The 16934-nt window shown below is 37.6% G+C and overlaps 1 protein-coding gene across 7 annotated transcripts in view; it reads left to right on the top strand.

Moving 5' to 3' along the window:
• RUFY3 (RUN and FYVE domain containing 3) overlaps positions 1 to 16934 on the top strand; it is a 106892-nt gene that overhangs the window by 35509 nt on the left and 54449 nt on the right. For 3 of the 7 annotated variants that reach the window (XM_030924908.1, XM_030924925.1, XM_030924937.1), the window contains exon 2: positions 2562 to 2615. The exons of the other annotated variants lie outside the window; for them this stretch is intronic. In XM_030924908.1, coding sequence (XP_030780768.1) covers positions 2562 to 2615 — 54 coding nt within the window. The remainder of the gene's footprint in view (positions 1 to 2561; positions 2616 to 16934) is intronic. 7 annotated transcript variants of the gene reach the window in all.

Below are 16934 nucleotides of genomic sequence, written 5' to 3'. Positions count from 1 at the left end.
CTGCTAGAGAAAGGCTACCTCAAGAAGAGATTTCACAACCATGGATACATAAACAAAGGGGAAACATTTTTTGAGTCCATTCAAGCACTTCTTTGTAGAAAAGGAGCTTCATTCAGCCAGTTGCCTCACCCAGAGAAAAAAGAAGTACAAGAGGGGCAAGGGTCCCATTCTACCAGACAAGACTGTTGCCATCATTGAGTCACTATGTACCTTAAGGGTAGATGTTTACAGTGCCACCTGCTTAAATCTTTTCAGAGCTACATAATTAGTCTATTGATTTTTTCATTCTTAGACCTGAAACAGAATGATAGTCAAGAAATTAGTTAAGTAAATCTTAAATAAGCTATGCTTCCTAATTCAGTGCCCTTGTACAATTCCAGCCTTGTGTCCATCTATATCTCTCTCGCCCCCTCTCCTCCCTTAAAGAGATGAAGTCTCAGCCAGGCGAAGTGGCTCGCGTCTGTAATCCCAGCACTTTGGGAAGCCAAGGTGGGCGGATTACCTGATGTCGGGAGTTCAAGACCAGCCTGGCCAACATGGTGAAACCCCGTCTCTACTAAAATTACAAAAAATGAGCCGGGTTCAGTGGCGTGCACCTGTAGTCCCAGTTACTCTAGAGGCTGAGGCAGGAGAATTAGTTGAACCTGGAAGGTGGAGGTTGCGGTGAGCTGAGATCATGCCACTGTACTCCAGCCTGGGCTACAGAGTGAGACTTCGTCTCAAAAAAAAAAAAAAAAAAAAAAAAAAAAAAAAAAAAAAAAGAGACGAAATCTCGCTATGTTGTTCATGCCAGCTATGAAACTCCTGGGCTCAGATGATCCTCTTGCCTCAGCCCACCAGGACTGGTTTTGTCTCTCTTAACTCTTGACTGAAAAAAAAAAAAAGCTATATTCATATGCATCTTAAAAATACGGTTACCAAATTTTGTTGGGTGCAGCATTTTAAACCATTTAATCCAGGCTTTTGGAATGAAGTAATGGTCGCAATCTTTCATGACCAGTTGCTTGGCACTATACATGCTACAGTCCACTCAGCATTTCTAAACTATGTTGTTTTAATAATATGAATATTCTAGAAGGCACAATTTTTAAAAATCTTTCACAAATCTTTCTTTGAGGTATAAAAGAATGGCATGATACCTATTGTAGTAAAGTCCTGAGCATGGCAAGGTAAAGTGGAGAGCACCTTACACGGTAAAGATAGACCTTTTACTTTCTAGGGGAGAAAAGTTCGCTTAAATCAATTACATCACTCTGATACTTAAAACTTGAATCTCTGTTTTAAGAAGAAAACAGAAAATATGTCTGGTTGTAACAGAAAAATGCTCTAGATGCGACATGCCCAAGGAAAAATCAGAGATCCCTGGTATCTACCACACATTCCTACTTAGAAATTCACTTTCCAGAGCATTTTTCTATACAAATCTTGGAGGCTCTTTATATATATATATATATATAATTTAATAAGGTAGGCTTTTATCTTAGTAGGTGACAAATAGAGTTTCTAATTAAATACAATAAAGAACTAAATGAGAATATTCCCTCTGTTGACTTTTGGTCACAGCAAGTTTGTAAAGTAATAATGTGAATGGTAAGAGTCCATTCTCATGAATCTGTAATCCTACATAATATAGATTTGTGGCACATTATATTGTCAAAAGATTGTACCTGAAAATGACTTGTGCAAATATGTCTATATATAATGTATTTCAGCACTAATTTACTATAAAATAATAGTAGCCAACTCACAGTATTTTTTTTCCTGTATGAGACACTTGCCATTTGGTTTACATATATAGATACCTAATTCCAAAAAAAAAGAAAAACTCTGGAAACGAAAAGCATTTTTCATAAATTTGTCTGAACTTATTTGGTGATAAAACATGATGTGAATTTACTTGAGGCTATTTATAGACTTTATTTTACTTAATCTGAATATTTATTTCCTGCAGAAATATTAATGTGTTTGATTGTAGGTCACTGCCTCAGATCCTGCTAGTTCTGTATGTTGAATAAACATCTGACTTTATTGAATTATATGTGATTTATTTTATGTATCTTCAAAGCAACCTCCTTTATTTTTGTTTTGGGGAAGGAGAATTGGGGAAGGGGGAGTTGGAAAAAGTATTTGTTTTTTTTTTTTTTTTTTTTAAGAAAAGTCACTATATTGCACATACGTTTCAGTTCCCTGAAGTGATCAAAATAAATATTGAATTAGATTAATGTTGCCTACACTTAGAATACAAAGAGCCTTTGATTTTCAATAGAAAAAAAAATCTGTGTTGCTTTTTAATAGGATATGCATCTTTGTTTCCCTTTATTTGAAACCTTGAAATTACTAATCTTAGCTTTGAAACATATTTAATAACCATAGTTGCTATCTCTGCTTATTTGGTTGTAGTCCCAGCCCTTGTCACTGTTAATCGCTGTGATAAGTAGAAAGAATTCTAGGAACCTCCCTTTCAGTTATCCCTATGGAAATCTTGTTTTTAATAGCACTTTTCTTTCTGGGCTTGCATGACATTTTATCTTTCTTTTCCTTTCTTTTTGCCGTTTGCAAAGACTCTTGGGAGGATTTGACAGATTTGGTGGAGCAAATGCGCGATGATACAGAAGGTGCGTGCCACACCAACATCTTTCAGCTTTTTTTTTCTTTGCTTTTTAAAATTTTCTAACCACCTTTTAATTGTTTTCCGTAAGAGGAAATGTCAGTTTTAGGTTTTATTTCCCATGGCAATAAGTGGGAAATCTTTATGTTTTGGTTCCAAGTAAAATAGTGTCAATGTATGTTTATGTTGCTTTTTAAAGATATTTGCTGATAACGTGTTTAAAAGAGACATTATTTCAAGATTACATGGAGCTTTTGCTATGGCTGTTTTTTCGCTTGTTGAGACAGTGTAAATTTTATTACTCATATAAATATATGTATGTGTATTTCTGTGAATTTCACAGCAGCCAAAAGCAAACAGATCCCATGAATCTAGTGTTTAGCCTGGAATGTTGCTCTGATTTGTAGATTTCCATAACATTACACACTTTCAGCTTTGTCGTGTAATAGCATTCCTTTCTGGTATAATTATTTTTTGTTAATTTTTTCTTCTTCATGCAAGAGACTGAAACATGGAATGGTGTGATTATCTTTTTAAAGTAGCATGTATGTTCTAATGTGGAAAGGTTCCCCAAACCAATCAGTGTTTCTTCTGTATCAAGGCAGCTAACTATAGGGAGCTCAGGGTGATTTAAACATTTTGTACTAAAAATAGAAAAATTGAGATTTGGCTCTACTTTATCATTTTACATGTTCCCACTTTGCTTTAGCACACACACCCCGACACATACACATCCACCACTCTGCCCAGACTGACCTTTCTTTGCCCACGTCCTCCTCTCTTACTTTGTTCCTGTGACATCTCATGTATTTACACCCTTCCCCCTCCTGTGCCTATGGCAGGTGTGCCACCTGCCAACCCTTCAGTCCTTATAGGATTTCCACAATTTACTCTTTGACAGCTTTGGCCCACATTCTTTTCTCCATTCACTTGCTCCTGCAGAACTTGGAGCTTAATGAAGACTTTTTACTTATTCTCTAATTCTTGTGTGTTTATCAAGCTAGTTAAAGGGTAAACTCCTTGAGAACAGAGATTGTCTTAAACTTCCTGATATCCTTAATCAGACCTGGGATAAGTACTACCCTCAGTAGGTCTGGTCATACCAAACAAAATCAAGGTAGCTTTCCCCTCTGTTGATGCCCAAGAGTATCTTCTTCTTCAGCACTTGCCTTTGAATGTGGGAATTCTGAAATCCTGAGTGTCATCTCTTTTCCTTTTGTCAGACTATTTTTATGCCATCTTTGATTCTGCTTTTAATATAACTGATTACATAAAATTCAGTGAAAGAACAAATCAGTATTGTCTAGTTAATTGACAGTTCACAGATGAGAAAAAAGAGAAGGGTGTTGATTCATTTAGTGTGTAATGTTTACTATTGTGTTGGCTGCTATTATTGTTATATTTTATTTATTTATTTATTTATTTATTTATTTATTTATTTTGAGACAGAATCTCACTCCATCGCCCAGGCTGCAGTGCAGTGGAGTGATCTCACGTCACTGCAAGCTCTGCCTCCTGGGGTTCAAGCAATTCTCCTGCCTCAGCCTCCCAAGTAGCTGGGATTATAGGTGCATACTACCGTCCCCAGCTAATTTTTTTGTATTTTTAGTAGAAACGGAGTTTCAGCATGTTGGCCAGGCTGGTCTCGAACTCCTGACCTCAAGTGATCCACCTGCCTTGGCCTCTCAAAGTGCTGGGATTACAGGTGTGAACCGCTGTGCCTGGCCTATTATCATTATTATTATTAATAGTTATTGGCTAGGCACCACCAGGTTTAAGGCTTTAATTCCTTTGATAGACTAGATATTAAAGAAAAAATGCTTCATAAAATTTATCCCCTTCTAAAGAACTTTACCATGACTCATCACAGGCAAGATTCTATTTCTTTAATACAAAGTATTAATAATGTAAGAATCAAGCCTACTGTGAGAGTCAGACTCCTTTTTTAAATTTTGTTTTTGCTGGAATTTTTGTGGATGGTTATTATAGGTGAACTCCAAAAGGGAGAGGAGATGAACTTTAACAGTATAGTACATAAAATATCCAGAAAATGTTGATTATGTCAGCACCTTGATGATCTTAATAGATTTCTAGTCAAGTAATATATGGTAATGTTGATCAAGATCCTCTTTACAGAAAAGTCTTTCTGAAATGCAGTTTTAAAAAAAAAAATGAGAATGGGGAGAGGGAGATGGCTTCACTTCAAGTCTTTTGATCATTTCATTTTTCTTGATATCCTTCTCTACTTTTCTTGCCTCATGGTCTCAATCACAGTTATGTAAAATTCCAGCATTTCACACAACTGTATTACATACCTTGGAGATGTTATAAATAAGTGCTAGTACCAAGAAGAAATACGTTATGGAGTATTACCTGCACATAACACACAATAGCAATTCAGGGTCTGGGGAGAATCCTTGTTTCAGACTCAGAAAAAGCTGATGATATATGCAGGCTCAGATATTTTCTGGAGACCTTCAACTGCCAAGCTGTTTACAATTCTGTTTCTCATCTGTTATTGTAGATGTGCCATAACAGTTGGCTTTTATTTCCTTTTATTTTTTTGAGAGGAGGTATCACTGTGTTGCCCAGGCTGGAGTGCAGTGGCATAATCATAGCTCCCTGCAGCCTCGAACTCCCGGGCTCCTTCCTCAGCCTCCTGAGTAGCTGGGACTACAGGCCATGTGCCATCACACCTGGCTAATTTTTATGTATGAATGTATGTATGTAATGTATGTAGAGACAGGGTCTCACTTTATTGCCCAGGCTGGTCTCAAACTCCTAGGCTCAAACGATCCTCCCACTTCAGCCTCCCAAAGCACTAGGATTGGAGGCTTGAGCCACCACACCTGGCTATAGTTTGCTTTTTAATAGATAAAGTGTTAACACTGGCTTCTGGCCTCCTAAAAATTTTTAAAATAACAGACTCTAGTGGGTTGCAGATTTGAACTGGTACTTGTTTTTGTTTTTTGTTTCAGTTCTGTCACAATTGAAGCTTCTTATTTTGATTTTGTTTTGTTTTGTTTTGTTTTGTTTTTTTGAGATGGAGTTTCACTCTTATTGCCCAGGCGGGAGTGCAATGGCATGGTATCAGCTCACTGCAACCTCCACCTCCCGGATTGAAGCAATTCTCCTGCCTCAGCCTCCTGAGTAGCTGGGACTACAGCCACATGCCACCACTTCTGGTTAATTTTTGCATTTTTAGTAGAGACAGGGTCTCACCATGTTGTTTAGGCTGGTCTTGAATTCCTGGCCTCAGGTGATGTGGCCACCTCAGGCTCCCAAAGTGCTGGGATTACAGGCATGAGCCACTGCGCCCGGCCCTTTGGATTTTTTTTTTTTTTTTTTTTTTTTTTTTTAAGGAGACAGGAGTCTCACTCTGTTGCCCAGGCTGGAGTGCAGTGATGCAGTCTCAGCTCACTGCAGCCTCCACCTCCCGGTTTCAAGTGATTCTTCTGCCTCAGCCTCCTGAGTATTTGGTACTACAGGTGCATACCACCATGCCTGGCTAAGTTTTGCACTTTTAGTAGAGATGGAGTTTCACTGTGTTTGCAAGGATGGTCTCAATCTCCTGACCTCGTGGTCCACCCGCTTTGGCCTCCCAAAGTGCTGGGATTACAAGTGTAAGCCACCGCGCCCGACCTGAACTATTTTTTACAGTGATGATTAGTTTCATATTCTATGTGTTTGTAACTTATATCTACTAGAATATGAAGTGTCTTCTTAGGGTAGAATTGTATTATGTACAACACCTATTATATTGCATCTCCTTTCCTTATATGCTAGTAATTTGTGTCTAAAATGTTTTGAAACTCACTAGGGAAATTATGAACATTAAATAATAAAAGGCACATAGCTTATTACCTTTAGTTTTTCAATAAGTATCGAATTCCTGTCTGTACTCATTACAAGCCTTTTGAACAGATTTTGTAAATTTGCAGTTGCCCGGATTACTGCCCGTCTCTTCGAGGATTAAAATGGTCAGGACAGTACTTGAATTTAGGCAATAATATACCTGTGTAAAATTTTACCTACCAAAATTGCATACTGGTTCCTTAATATTTGGGGGCAGAGGGTGTTAAGACTTGATGCATGTTGAAAAACAAAAGAAACATATCTTAAGAAATTTTATTAGCTTCTAGCACTGTGCCACATCATCATTCAGTAAGCTTATTAAGTTAAATAAAATTGTTAAGTTAAATAAAATTGGAATGGTGGTTCACTTCTATAATCCCAGTACTTTGGGGGACCGAGGCAGGTAGATTACTGGAGCTCAGGAGTTCGAGACTAGCCTGGCCAACATGACAAAACCCATCTCTACTAAAAATACAAAAAATTACTGAGGCAGGAGAATTGCTTGAAACTGGGAGGCAGAGGTTGCAGTGAGCTGAGATCGCGCCACTGCACTCCAGCCTGGAGAATAGAGTGAGACTCCCTCTCAAACAACAACAACAAAATTGGTGGGGCGTGGTGGCTCACGTCTATAATCCTAGCACTTTGGGATGCCGAGGTGGGCAGATCACCTGATGCCAGGAGTTCAAGGCCAGCCTGGGCAACATGGTGAAACCCCGTCTCTGCTAAAAATACAAAAAATTAGCCAGGCATAGTGGCAGGCGCCTGTAATCGCAGATCCTGGGAGGCTGAGGCACGAGAATCGTTTGAGCCAGGGCGGCAGAAGTTGATGTGAGTCAAGATCATGCCCCTGCACTCAAGCCTGGGTGACAGAGCAAGACTCCTAAAAAAAAAAAAAAAAAAAATTAGCCAGGTGTGGTGGCGGGTGCCTGTAGTCCCAGCTACTCAGGAGGCTGAGGCAAGTAAATCGCTTGAAGCTATGAGGTGGAAGTTGCAGTGAGCTGAGATTGCACCAGTGCACTCCAGCCTGGGTGACTGAGCAAGACTGTCTCAAAAAACAAAAAACAGTTATGTATATATGGAAGACCATAATAATTGCAGTAGCTAACAACTTTTTTCCTTAGTATATTCTAAGCACTTCTAAATGCTTGCGTATAAGAACTTGTTTACCCTTCAGAACCCTGTCACCATTTTATAGATAAGGAAAGTGACGCATACAGAGTTTAAGAAAGTTTCCCAGTGGAATACTACTCAGTTGTAAAAGGAACAGACCATTGATACGTGCAACAACCTGAATGATTCTTCAGAGAATTATGCTGAGTAATAAAAAGTCAATTTTAATGGTTATGTACTGTATGATTCTATTTACGTAACATTCTTGAAGAGATAGAACTATAGAAATGAACAGATTAGTGGTTGGCATGGGTTGAGGATGGGGTAGGGGCAAGGAGGGATGTGGGCATGGCTATAAAACGTCAATATGGGGGATCCTTGTCGTGATGGAAATGTTCTGTGTCTTGACTGTAATTCAACATCAGCATCCTGGTTGTGATAATGTACTACAGTTTTGCAAGATACCCTTGGGAGAACTAGGTTAAAAGTACATGGTATCTCTCTATATTATTTCTTACAATTTCATGTGATTCCTCAATTATCTCAAAACAGAAAATGCAACAAGAGAAAAAACTTTTCCCAAGGTCACCCAGCTAGGGAAGAGTTTGAATAGAGTTCAAACTCCCACAGACCAGCTTTAGAGCTTGTGCTGTTAACCACTACACCAAAGTTCTTTAAACTTATTTGACACAAGAACCACTGTAAAAATACATCTTCATCCAGAACTCAGTACACCCATCATTTATTCGTATGTATCTTAAAAGTTTCCTGAAACAATACGTAACCTTACTATATAGGACATAAAATTGATTTTGTGACCCACTAAAGAGTTGTGACCTTTGTTTGAAAGACACTCCAGTATCCTGTGCTGCCTCTCTGGTATATATCCATTTGTACTTTAGCCACTATCTAGGTGTGTGCCAAAAAAAAAAAAAAAAAAAATTCCTGAAAGGACTGTTTTGGCTCTGTTTCCAGCCTGTAATTGTGGGCATACTTTAAAGGCTGGGCTAGTAACCTTGCATACTTCTATTTCTCTTTAAAACATCTCCTTGTGAAAGCATCTTTTCTCTTAATTGTTATTATTGTCCTATGCTGATGACTCTCTAACTCCAAACTTCCATTTGCATTTACAACTATGTGATCAAAAATATCTTGAAAGCTGGGCATGGTGGTTGCATTCCTGTAGACCCATCTATTCGGGAGGTTGAGATGGGAGGATTGCTTGAGCCCATGAGTCCAAGTCCAGCCTGGGCAACATAGTGAGACCTTGTCTTTAAAAATGATATGTTGAGAATCTTTCCACATAAATATCCTTTATGATATCCAAAACCAAGTTTATTTTGCCCTTTACCTCCATAACAGTTACTCAACTTTGTCATTTCCCTTTATAGCACACTGTTTCAGTCTCTCAGGGCAAAAACCTTGGTGTTATTCTTGACCCCTTCATTTCCTTTCTCTCTTCTAATGACTATCTAAACTTGAATCACTACAATTCTTCATGGCAGACCATTTTGATTCTCTTCCCTCAAATTCATTTTGCATAATCTTCTCAGATTAATCATCCCCAAACAGAATTTTAGTTACGCTGATTCCCTGCTCAAAACTACAGTGGTTCCCATTGCTTCCTTCATTAATATCCAAGTCTAGTTTCAGAGACCTCTTTATCTGACTCTACCCTACCTGTGTTTTCCAGTTCTCCTCAGTGAGAACTCCCCATTCCACTCTTATTTTCTCCACCTGACCTCACACACCCATTCCAACCACTTGGAATACTGTCCTTCACGTGTTCTGTGATACCACAACATTTAGGATCTACCTCAAGTACTGCAGTAGATTGAGATTTATCATGCTTTTATTCATATTACTTTTGGTGTTATCTCATTTGGAGTACAAATGTACAATATTCCAGGGAGTTAAACTAAGGACAGCGATTATTCATGGTTTTTGTCAGATCTGAGGTTTACCTGCTTTAGCAAACTAATAAAGCCTCTTACTGTTTCTTGGATACTGGCAAAAAATACAAGACTCCTAGGTCAGAGGCAAAGGACTTTATTACTCATGACAGTGCAAGCAGCCTGAGCATCTGCATATCTGTGCCAGTTCCTCTTGGACCAGAGTCCCATGGGGTGACACTGTATGACTCAGTGACATGCTCACACGTGGTAGGTTTGTGTTGCAGATGAAGAAGGCCAAGTTGGGAGAACCCATTGTTTTTATAGGAAGCAGTAGGAAAGCCTCCTCTCTCATTATCAGCTCCATAAATGGCCCAGGAAAGAGTGGTCAGGGCCTTATAGTCTTGATATAACCCAGTAAAGAAATGTAGGCACACAAGAGGTCCAAGGAGGATTGTCTCCCCCAACATTTTACAGATGAAACAGAAGAATGAGAATTTCCCCCAACATCACTCAGGGAATATGAGAGAGACAGATCTAACCCTTCTAGATCATAGATCTAACTGCGAGATCGTATCATGGCCCTCTCACATCCATTTAAATTGTTTCTTTTTCTATTTTTTTTTTTTTATACTAGGTAAAGCCCAAAACATTTAAATTATTTTTATGCAATAAATTGAGCAAAGCAAGGAACTATTGGGTTGTATTTACCCCCTAAATTTCTTATGTTGTATCAAAACAAAGAAGGTTAACTGTTGTCCTAACTTCTAAATGTTTCCAGAAATCTAGATATTCTTCTGCAGCATGGAATGCTCAGGTAAAGGAAACTGAAGAAGTCTGGGAAACTTTCCAAAACTAAAATTGTTATATTATGATATGGGAGCCCAGTGAAGAAGAAATCAGTGTGTTTCCTAGGGAGCTCTTGTGCAAGCTAATATTTTTTTTAAAAAACTCTATTAAAGATTAGAGAAATGTACACCTAACCAAGAATGAGTAAGAGTATATAAAAAGAATGGTTTTGGTTAAATAAGCTGACTCATTTCAGTGCTAAAGCCCATCAAAAGGGTTTTTTGTTGTTGTTGTTTATATACAGGAGGCCAGCAGCTAAACCTTGACCTGGAGCAAGAGAAAGCAGAATGTCTTTTTTCTTTTCTTGTTTTTTTTTTTTGTTTGTTTGTTTGTTTTGTTTTTTTTTTTTTTGTTTGTTTGTTTTTTTTGAGACAGGATCTCACTCTGTTGCTCAGGCTAGAATATGGTGGCACAGCTCACTGCAGCATCCACTTCCCAGGCTCAAGCCGTCCTCCCACCTGAGCCTCCCAAAGTGCTGGGATTACAGGAGTGAGTCACCGTGCCCAGCCAGAATTTTACTTTTACTTTACATTTTTTACTTTTTTAATTATGGAACTTTTTTTTTTTTAGAGACAGAGTCTCAACTCTGTTGCCCAGGCCGGAGTACAGTAGCATGATCATAGCTCTCATAGCTCACTGTAGCTTTGATCTCTTCCTACCTTACCTCAGCCCCGAGTAGCTAGGACTATGGGTGCATACCACCATGCCCAGCTTAATTACACAACTTTTTATATTACGTAAAAAGAATAGCTTAATGAGCTCAAATATCTCCATCACCAGCTTCAGTAATTATTGCCAATCTTATTTAATACCTCCATGTTTGTTTCTGGAGCATTTTAAAGCAAACTCCAAACATTACATCTCAACACCTGTAAATCCTTCAGTGTCACAACTAACAAAATTGACAACAAAGTCTTATAGTGTCTCAGCCCGTTTTCAAAGTCTGTTGATGGTCTCAAATATGTCTTTTTTTAGTTGGTTTATTTGAATCAAGATACATACAAGATATATATTATTATTGCATCTAAATATTTTAGTTTTTTTTTCTAATAATAGCCTTATTGAGGTACAGTTCATATACCATAAAGGTTATCACTTTAAAGTATAATTCAGTGGTGGTTAGTATAGTCAAAAAGTTGTGCATCCATCACCACTCTCTAATCCGAGAATATTTTCAACACCTTTTCTAAAAAGAAACTCTATACCCATTAATAACCACTCTCTATTCTTCCTCCTCCCAGCCACTGGCAGCCACTAGTCCATTTTCTGTCTCTGCAGATTTTTTTTTTGAGGAGCTTCTTCAAGTATTTACATTATGTCTCTCTCCGTAGATTTGCCTATTCTGGGCATTTTATATAAACAAAATCATAAAATATGTGGCCTTTTGTGTCAGACTTCTTTCACTTAGCATATGTTTTCAAGGGTTATCCATGTTGTAGCATGTATCGTAACTTCATTTCTTTTTATGGATTAATAATATTTTATTGTATGGGCATATCTTATTTTGTCTATTTATCGGTTGGTGGACATTTGGCTTGTTTCACTTTGGGGCAAATGATGAATACTACTACTGTGAACATTAATGTATACATTTTGTGTGGATATATTTTTAAAATAATTTCAGCTTTTGTTTTCGATTCAGGGGCTACATGTGCAGGTTTGGTACATGGGTATATTGTGTGATGCTGAGATTTGGGGTATGATTCATCCTGTCACCCAGGTAGTGAGCATAGTACCCAACAGTTAGTTTTTCTGGTTCCCTCCCACCACCCTCTAGTAGTCTTCAGTCTCTATTGTTGGCATTTTTATGATGTGTGGACATGTTTTCATATTGAAAATGTTGAATTGCTGGGTCAAATAACTCATATGTTTAATTTTTTGGAGAACTGCCAGACTGCCAAAGCAGCTGGACCGTTTTACACTCCTACAAGCAATGCACAAAAGTTTCCAGTTTTCCACATTCTTGCTAATACCATTTCCTTCAATGAATAATAATTATTATTGTTATCCTAGTGAGTGTGAAAAGTATCTCATAATTTTGATTTGTATTTCTCTAATTGACATCTTTTCATATGCTTTCTGGTCATTTGTCTCTCTTCTCTGCAGAAATGTATATTTCAAGCCTTTGCCCATTCTTTTTTACCAGGATTATTTCTCTTCTGTTGTTAAACCATAATAATTCTTTATACATTCTGGATATTGGATCTGATTTGCAAATATTTTCTGCCATTCTGTAGGTTGTCTTTTCACTTTCTTGATGATGTCATTTGAAACACAAATGTTTTTATTTTTGATGAAGTCCACCGTACCTATTTTTCCTTTTGTTGCTAAACCATTGCCTAGTCTATGGTTATAAAATATTTAGACCTGTATTTCCTTCTAAGAGTTTTATAGTTTTAGCTCTTATACTTTGGTCTCAGATCTATTTTGAGCTTTTTTAAAAAATTATTTTGCATTTGGATATCCAATTATCCTACCACCATTTGTTGCAAATATTAATTTTTGTAATTTTAGTAGAGATGAGATTTCACTATGTTGGCCAGGCTGGTATTGAACTCCTGACCTCAAGTGATCCACCCACTTTGGTCTCCCAAAGTGCTGGAATTACAGAGGTGAGCCACCGCGCCCAGCCTGATCTTTTAAAATGTCTTTCAGCAAAGTTTTGTAGTTTTCCATGTACAAGTCTTGCACTTCTTTTGTTAAGTTTATTGGTAAATATTTTTCTGGTGCTATTATAAATGGAATTGTTTTTAAATTTCTTTTTTGAATTGTTTGTTGCTAATGTATACAAATATAATTAATTTTTGTGTGTTGATCTTGTACCTTACAACCTTGCCAAACTGATTTTATTTACATACGTTGTGTGTGTGTGGATTCCTTAGGATTTTTTATATATAAGATCATGTCATCTGCAAATATAGTTTTACTTCTTTTCAAACTGGATGCCTTTCATTTCCTTTTCTTGCCTATTTGCCCTAGCAAGACCCTCCTATACAATTTGGTTAGAAGTAGCAAAAGTGGACATCCTTGTCTTATTCCTGATCTTTGAGAAAGCCTTCAGTCTTTTACCATCCAGTCTTTTGCCATCAAGTTTGTTAGCTGTGAGTTTTTTGTAGATGCCCTTTGTCAAGCTAAGGAAGTTCTCTTCCTAGTTTGTTGAATGTTTATATCATTAACATTTTTGTTATATTGGCTATTGGAATTTGTCAAGTGCTTTGTCTGTTTCTAATGAAATGACCATGTGATGTCTTTCTTTACTCTGTTAATTTGGTGTATTACATTGATTGAGTTTTGTGTGTTGGACCGACCTTGCATTCTGTGATTAATCCCACTTGGTCCAGTTATATAATCCTTTTTATATGTTGCTGGATTTGATTTGCCAGTATTTTGTTTAGGATTTTTGTGTCTGTATTCATACGGAGTATTGATCTATAGTTTTCTTATGATATCTTTATCTGATTTGGTCTCAAGGTAATATTACTGTAATATAATAAGTTAGAAAGTTCTCTCTTCTTATTTTTGGAATAATCTGTCAAGGATTGGTGTCAATTCCTTAAATGATTGGTAGATTTTAACAATGAGGCTCTGGTTCTGGCCTCCTCTGTGTGCTATTTTTTTTTTTATTACTAATTCAGGATCTTTACTTGTTGTAGGTCTCTTCAGATTTCCTATTTCTTATGTCAGTTTTGGTAGTTTGTGTCTTTCTAAGAAATTGTCTGTTTTGTCCAGATTATTTAGTATATTGGCATACAGTTGTCTATAGTATTCCCTTATAATCCTTGTTTCTGTAATGTCAATACTACTGTCCCCTCTTTCATTCCCGATTTTAGTAATTTGAATCCTCTCCCTTTTCTACTGATCAGCCTAGCTAAATGTCAATATTGTTGATCTTGTCAAAGAACCAACCTTGGATTTTATTGATTTTTCTCAGTAGTTGTTTTTGCTGTTTATTTTTTTTTTTTCTGATCTAATCTTTATTATTTCCTTCCTTCTAGGGCTTTCTACTTATATACATGTATGCCCTTGATGAAGCCAACTGTGAAATCATGGCATTATAATATGCTAGCTAGGAGAGTGATCTAGGTCAATGCTTCTCAAACTTTAATGCACACACAGATTGCCTGGGGATCTAGTAAAAGTGCAAAACCTCTACAGCTTCCCATATCTAAAAGCTTTCCTGGTTATGCCAGTGTTGATGTTCCGAGACCAGAGAGTAGAAAGGATCTACTTCATTTGTTATCAGTCATTTGTGGGGTTTTCCAAACAGAACATGTCATTTCTGTGGTTCCAGGTATATTAATATGTCTCTCCCTTTGAGAATCAGTGCTGCTATATGTCATTATGACTGATATGAATGTGCATGGTTTCCAAGGGAAAAAACTGAACAAGCCCAACCCTCTCATTTTACTGATGAGGAAATTGAGGCTTCAAAGAGGTGAGATTTCTTGCCTGAAGTCATATAATAGTTTAATTGACTCCATAGATGAGTATATTAATCCTTTCTGATGACAAGTCCTAACTCAGTGAAGTTCATCATTGATTATACTGTTACCAAGAAAAGGTAGCAATGAGGACAAGTAAATTCATGAGTTTTTTTTTTATTTTTATTTTTTTCCAAGACAGAGTTTTGCTCTTGTCGCCCAGGCTGGAGTGCAGTGGCTCAATCTTGGCTGACTGCAGTCTCTGCCTGCCAGGTTCAAGTGATTCTTCTGCCTTAGCCTCCTGAGTAGCTGAGATTACAGGTGCCCAGCACCACACCCAGCTAACTTTTGTATTTTTAGTAGAGATGGGGCTTCCCCGTGTTGGCCAGGCTGGTCTCGAACTCCTGACTTCAGTTAATTCACCTGCCTCGGCCTCCCAAAGTGCTAGGATTACCGGTGTGAGCCACCACGCCTGGCTGGTTAAATTTTTTTTGACAAACCCCTTTAACAGATTTCAATCTAGAGAAAGTGGTACTTAAGTAAATTTTCTTATTTTTGAGTAGAAATATGATACCTGAGATGCCATTAAGAATAGATAGATATAGAAACACACCTGGCCCCCTAAAGTTGAAGGAAAAATAGGGAACCAGGTCAGATACCTTTCTCCTATGCATATTCCCCCAGTATCCTGTGTATGCCTTTGTTGGAGTTCTTACTGCAGTGTAGTTGCAGTACTTCTCAGTCTTCTCCACAGAAGTGTACCCAATGTCAGAGGAAATTGTGTTATGCTTACAGCCTGCCTGAAACCCTAAATTAATGACATATCAATTATTTTAGTTTTAAGAAATACAGAAAACTAACATTTCCATAGAATAGGTTTATGTCATTTAACAACAACAACAAAATTTTAATTAGCTGGGTGTGGTGACCCATGCCTGTAATCTCATTACTTTGGTAGGCTGAGGTGAGAGGATCACTTGATCTTAGGAGTTTGAGACCAGCTGGGCAACATAGGGAGACCCTGTCTCTACAAAAAATAAAAATAAAAAAATTAGCCGGGCATGGTTGCATACACCTGTTTATTATCCCAGCTGCTTAGGAGACCGAGGTGGGAGAATCACTGGAGCCTGGGAGGTTGGGACTACAGTGAGCTGTGATTGTGCCACTGCACTCCAGCCTGGGTGACAGAGCAAGATCCTGCCTCAGAAATCAAAACAAAACAAACGGAACATTTAAAATTATTTGTCCTGGGCCAGACTCAGTGGCTCACACCTGTAATCCCCAGCACTTTGGGAAGCCGAGGCGGGTGGATCACCCAAGGTCAGGAGTTCAGCACCAGCCTGACCAATATGGTGAGACCCCGTCTCTACTAAAAATACAAAATTAGCTGGGCGTGGTGTCACATGCCTATAATCCCAGATTACTTGGGAGGCTGAGGCAGGAGAATCGCTTGAACGCTGAAAGAGGAGGTTGCAGTAAGCCAAGATCATGCCATTGCACCCCAGCCTGGGCAACAAGAGTGAAACTCCTTCTGAAAAATTAAAAATCAGAAAAAAAAATTATTTGTCATGGAATAAAATTGATCTTGTTAAATATGATTACGTTTATCCTGGAATTTCAGGTGTTTGCTGTACACTGCCCTATTTGTTCTCTATAAGTTTATATTAACCAAGTTTGATAAATAGTAAGCACTTTGATGGCAGGGACTAAGTCTATTATTACCTCTGTTATTTCTAACATGAAACACAATATCTAACACATAGTAGATGTTCAATATGTATTGAAAAAATAATTGCATGAAAGTTCTCTACTGGAATAATGGTGTTAAATGCCAGTGTTGTGAACATTTTTAAATTTTAAATCATTTTACTCATAGGAAAAGCTTGACTGATGATATCATGAAAGTCATGCATGTTTTAAAATGGCTTTCTGGCTTATACAATATAACAGAATCTTTTTTTACTTTATATAGTTAAAAGTACAAAATACACAGAAAATAATCCTATAAGTATTCAGCTCAGTACAATGTTACACACTCAACATGCTCACATAATAAACACCCACCAACAAACAGAACTTGACCTGCCCTCAGAAGCCCCTCCATACTCTGTCAGGTCATTGCAGCCCTTTTTAACAGGATAGGTTAGTTTTGCAAAATCGTTTTATACTTGAATAGGATTTAAGACAAGTAATGTTGAA

Source organism: Rhinopithecus roxellana, chromosome 2, assembly GCF_007565055.1.
Source record: "Rhinopithecus roxellana isolate Shanxi Qingling chromosome 2, ASM756505v1, whole genome shotgun sequence".
Lineage (NCBI taxonomy): Eukaryota > Metazoa > Chordata > Mammalia > Primates > Cercopithecidae > Rhinopithecus > Rhinopithecus roxellana.
The sequence above is the reverse complement of the archived record's forward strand: the minus strand, read 5'-3'. Positions and strand labels throughout refer to the sequence as shown.